Source organism: Eurypyga helias, unplaced genomic scaffold (assembly GCF_000690775.1).
Source record: "Eurypyga helias isolate BGI_N326 unplaced genomic scaffold, ASM69077v1 scaffold31028, whole genome shotgun sequence".
Lineage (NCBI taxonomy): Eukaryota > Metazoa > Chordata > Aves > Eurypygiformes > Eurypygidae > Eurypyga > Eurypyga helias.
The window spans coordinates 1-3,671 of NW_010268077.1; the positions used below are offsets into that span (position 1 = coordinate 1).

At 54.9% G+C, this 3,671-nt stretch overlaps 1 protein-coding gene across 1 annotated transcript in view; it reads right to left on the reverse strand.

Annotated features, from left to right (window-relative positions):
• Positions 1 to 1,773: 1,773 nt before the first annotated feature.
• LOC104514090 (sesquipedalian-1-like) overlaps positions 1,774 to 3,671 on the reverse strand; it is a gene marked incomplete at its 3' end in the record, with an annotated part of 3,457 nt that continues 1,559 nt past the window's right edge. The window contains exon 3 of the mRNA XM_010157636.1: positions 1,774 to 1,914. Within this exon, the coding sequence (XP_010155938.1) occupies positions 1,774 to 1,914 (141 nt within the window). The remainder of the gene's footprint in view (positions 1,915 to 3,671) is intronic.

Sequence of the window (3,671 nt, forward strand, 5' to 3'; positions counted from 1 at the left end):
GGCGCTGCCACCGGCCCCCGGCCCCCGGCTCAGCAGCAGCGTCCAGCGGCGCCACGAGAAGATGGCCAACCTCAACAACATCATCCACCGCCTGGAGCGGGCCGCCAACCGCGAGGAGGCCCTGGAGTGGGAGTTCTGAGCACCCCTTCCACCACCCCAAATATATATATACACCCCCACATATATATATATATTTTGTTAAATGCAGCACGCGCCAAGAGGCCCCAGGCGGCCGGTGCCACGGAGGGGAACGCCCGTGGAGAGGTGGGGGGGCTTCCGCTATGAAGCTGCCTCCCCTGCTTTGTTTTAAATGTGAAAAATTGGGAACAATTTTAGAAAAGAAAAAAAGAAAAAAAAACCCACCACAAACAAAAAATATTTATAGACCTCTTTTAGATATTTTAATAAAAGGATACTTTGGAATTTATTAACAGCTTAAGCTGCTTTGATATTAAAGATAGCTATAAAATCAAGATGATGTAGCAGTCGTGTCATTAAATGTACACTGAAGTCTTGTAGTTTGCCACTGGATGAGATTAAAAAACAAACAAAAAAAAAATACCCACAGAAAAGACTTATTGAGCAAAGCCATCGAGAAGCACTATGAGACTGACCAAATGTAATAAACTCAACGCCGAGCGGTTTCCACCTCTGTCTGTAAGACACTGCATCGCTTCTGCCCCGGCCAGAGACTGCGTCATAGTCCCTGAAGACTCTAAAGCGAAACCCCTTGATGCCATCGAGTATGTATTTAGTTCTGGTGGTTTATGTTTTTTGAAACCTTTGTAACGCGGAATGTCCCGTGCGGTTGTCTATGTTGTAGAAATGTCTGCCATAGCCTTCTGGAACAAGATGTAGCATGGCCCGAATGCCGTCCCTCGCGCTTCTTCCAGCCGGCGGCAACCCGCCCGCTTCCGCCTCCTGCCAGCTCCCCGAGGACGAGAAGAAATACTGCGGAAGCAGAGGAAGCGACTGGTGTCTGCCGCTTTGGGAGTGAGATGGAAAGAGGTACCTGGGTGTGATGCTCGGGGATGGCTCCGGCTTGCTGGGGATGGGCACCCATGGGATCCTGGTTCCCCCTGTCTGCCTGGGAAAGGAAAAGCCTCTGAGCTCTGCACCTGGGGTTCAGTGCTTCTGATGAGCACCCAAAAATCATCAGCTGCTCACTTGGGGGGGTGAGCCTTGCTGGGGGCTGCTCCCAGCATGGCAACCAGCGCCTGTGGCTGAAGCACTTTGTTTTTAGGGAGAGCACCCGGGCGGGAGGAGCATGCCCTCGCCGCGGCTGGGTCTCGGGGCAGTGGCTGCAGAGCGAGCCCCGGGCTGTCGCCCCAGGCTGCTCTCTGAATTGGGCAAACTCAGGCCTGAACTGGGCAAACTCAGGCCTGAACTGGGCAAAGAACCATCAGGCTTGTTGGGGCTGACCCCACGCAAAGGCGCAGGAGCTCAGCAATGGCACCATCCTGGCACGCTCCTTGCCACCTCCCCGACCCCACCGCTGCCTAACTAACGAACTCTGCTAACGAGCTGCCTTTAAACAACGTGGGGTGGGCCATGTGTCCGCGTGCTCTGTCCCCTGCCCGCATGGCATCAGCCATCACCCACGAGGACCGCGGTTGGGAGGGCTCCCCTGCCAGGCTCCGAGGCTATGCATTGACTTAATTTTCCACTGTATACATTTTTATCAGAATAGAAGGTATTTTTATATTTGGGTGGTAGTCGATGAGTGATGCTAAAAGCAGCTCTGCGAAGGCACGGCTCTCCTTGCCCACGTACCCTGCCCCAGCTTGCCCACGGCCACTCTGTTCCCTGCCACCGCGCTGCAGAAGGTCGAGGTGCGATCCATGACTGCTCTTCTCCGTCGTGTGCTAGCGGGAGCTTTAGTGGAACGGGATTTGAGGAAGCACTTAGGGTAGTCTTGAACACAGCAATCCTGTTGTATTAAAGCTAGCGGGACATACCAGTCACGTTTTTGTTAGGCTCATGTACTGTACTTCAAAAGTTTCTATGAGATCGATGAACTTTGTTTAACAATTTTGGAAGGAACAAGTTCTGTAAAGAGCCACTAAATACAGAAGTTGGATACGACTCTGGCTTTGGGGTGTGTTTTGTCCGGAGGCGGCCGGAACGGGAGCTTCTCGCCTTCTCCCGGCGCCTGGGTTGGTGTTGGCTCCCTTGGAAGTCACAGCTTTGGGTTTGTGGCAAGAGCTCTCGCTGCTCGTAAACATCTCATGGTGATTAGGGGAAGAAAAAGAGGGTGTTAGATGGGGTTAGTCTAGCTCAGGGTGCCATCCTGCCCCCAGGGTAACTCAGCATCCTCCGGTGTGAGGTTTGGTTCAGCGTTGCCCGATGGCTCCGCACCCCGGCACGGCTCAGAGCCGGCCATGGCCGGGCGAGTTTGCAGCTCCGACACAAGGCAGGGGTGTTTGCGTTTGATGCATTAGTAAATCCATATGTTGCGTATCTGTTTAAGCTTGTTTGTCGGCTAACATGTTGGGAAGGATTTATTTTTAATGAATATCTGAACGTCTGGAGATGCTGGGCCGGCTGCCATGGAAACTGGAATCTTCCTCTGCAGGCGAGTGATGGGGCCACATTAACCATCTGGATGCTGCGGGTGTAGCTGCACCCCGGCTGCCCTCGGCGGCACCGCTCCAAATGCCGAAACGTGTAGTGGGGTGCTGGGCCAGGAGCAGGGCTCCATGCCCTGCAGCGCTCTCAGTGAGTGACCCTGGCTGGCTTTGTGCCTCAGTTTCCCCAAGAGACATCCCCCCAAACCTGCTGCACGCTCCTGTGTTAGCAAGAAGCTGGAGCTGTTCATGCAGGTGGGGTGTCGCGGGCAGGGACATGTTGGCTATTGCATCCCCCTGCAAGGGGATGGGGATTTTGTCCCTGGCTAAGACCCCTGGGCAGAAGGCTGGGAATGTCCCACCAAGGGCACAGGGCCACCTGACCGGGGCGCCCAAACCTGGGTGGCATCACATGGTGCTGCCTGTAACCTGGGATTTGGAGGGATGGTTGTAGCACCCCATTGAGTCTGTAATGCACCAGCAACTCATAGCAGGGCACCCAGTGCCATTTCCACCGGTGAAACCATGGGAGGGGTTGTGCTCCCAATCAGTCTCCCAGCTCTTTTTTCCAATGCCCAAACCCCCGCGTTGGTCATCTCTGCCTGTTCAAACCACCAGGGAGGGCAGAACCATGGGACCACCATGGCACTGTGTGCCCTGATGTCCCCAGGGTGGCACCATCCCATCCCATCCCATCCCAATCCCTCCTTGCAGGCAGATGTGGGGCTCCAGGACACTGCAACCGGCGCTGGCTGTGTCTCACTTGGGTGACACGGTCCCTGCCCAGCCCCATGGACACAGTGGGGACAAGAGGAGGATTAAAATGGAGGATTATTTCCCACCTGGGCCCCCTCCCCAGGGCCTTAAAGGCACAAGCAAGATGTGGGGCCAGGAGGGAATTTCTGAAACAACTTTTATTGTAGCAAAACCTTGTGCCTGTCCCAAGGGGGCAAAGGGAGCCAGAGCCACCCGCCCCAAACCCAGGGCACCCTGACTGCTCCTCCCAGATCTGGGGTGGGTCACCCCACCTCCAGAGCAGCAGCTTTAGTGTCGATATAAACCATTAGGGAAATAAAAACCCCGGCACGAGACATTGGCTTTGCT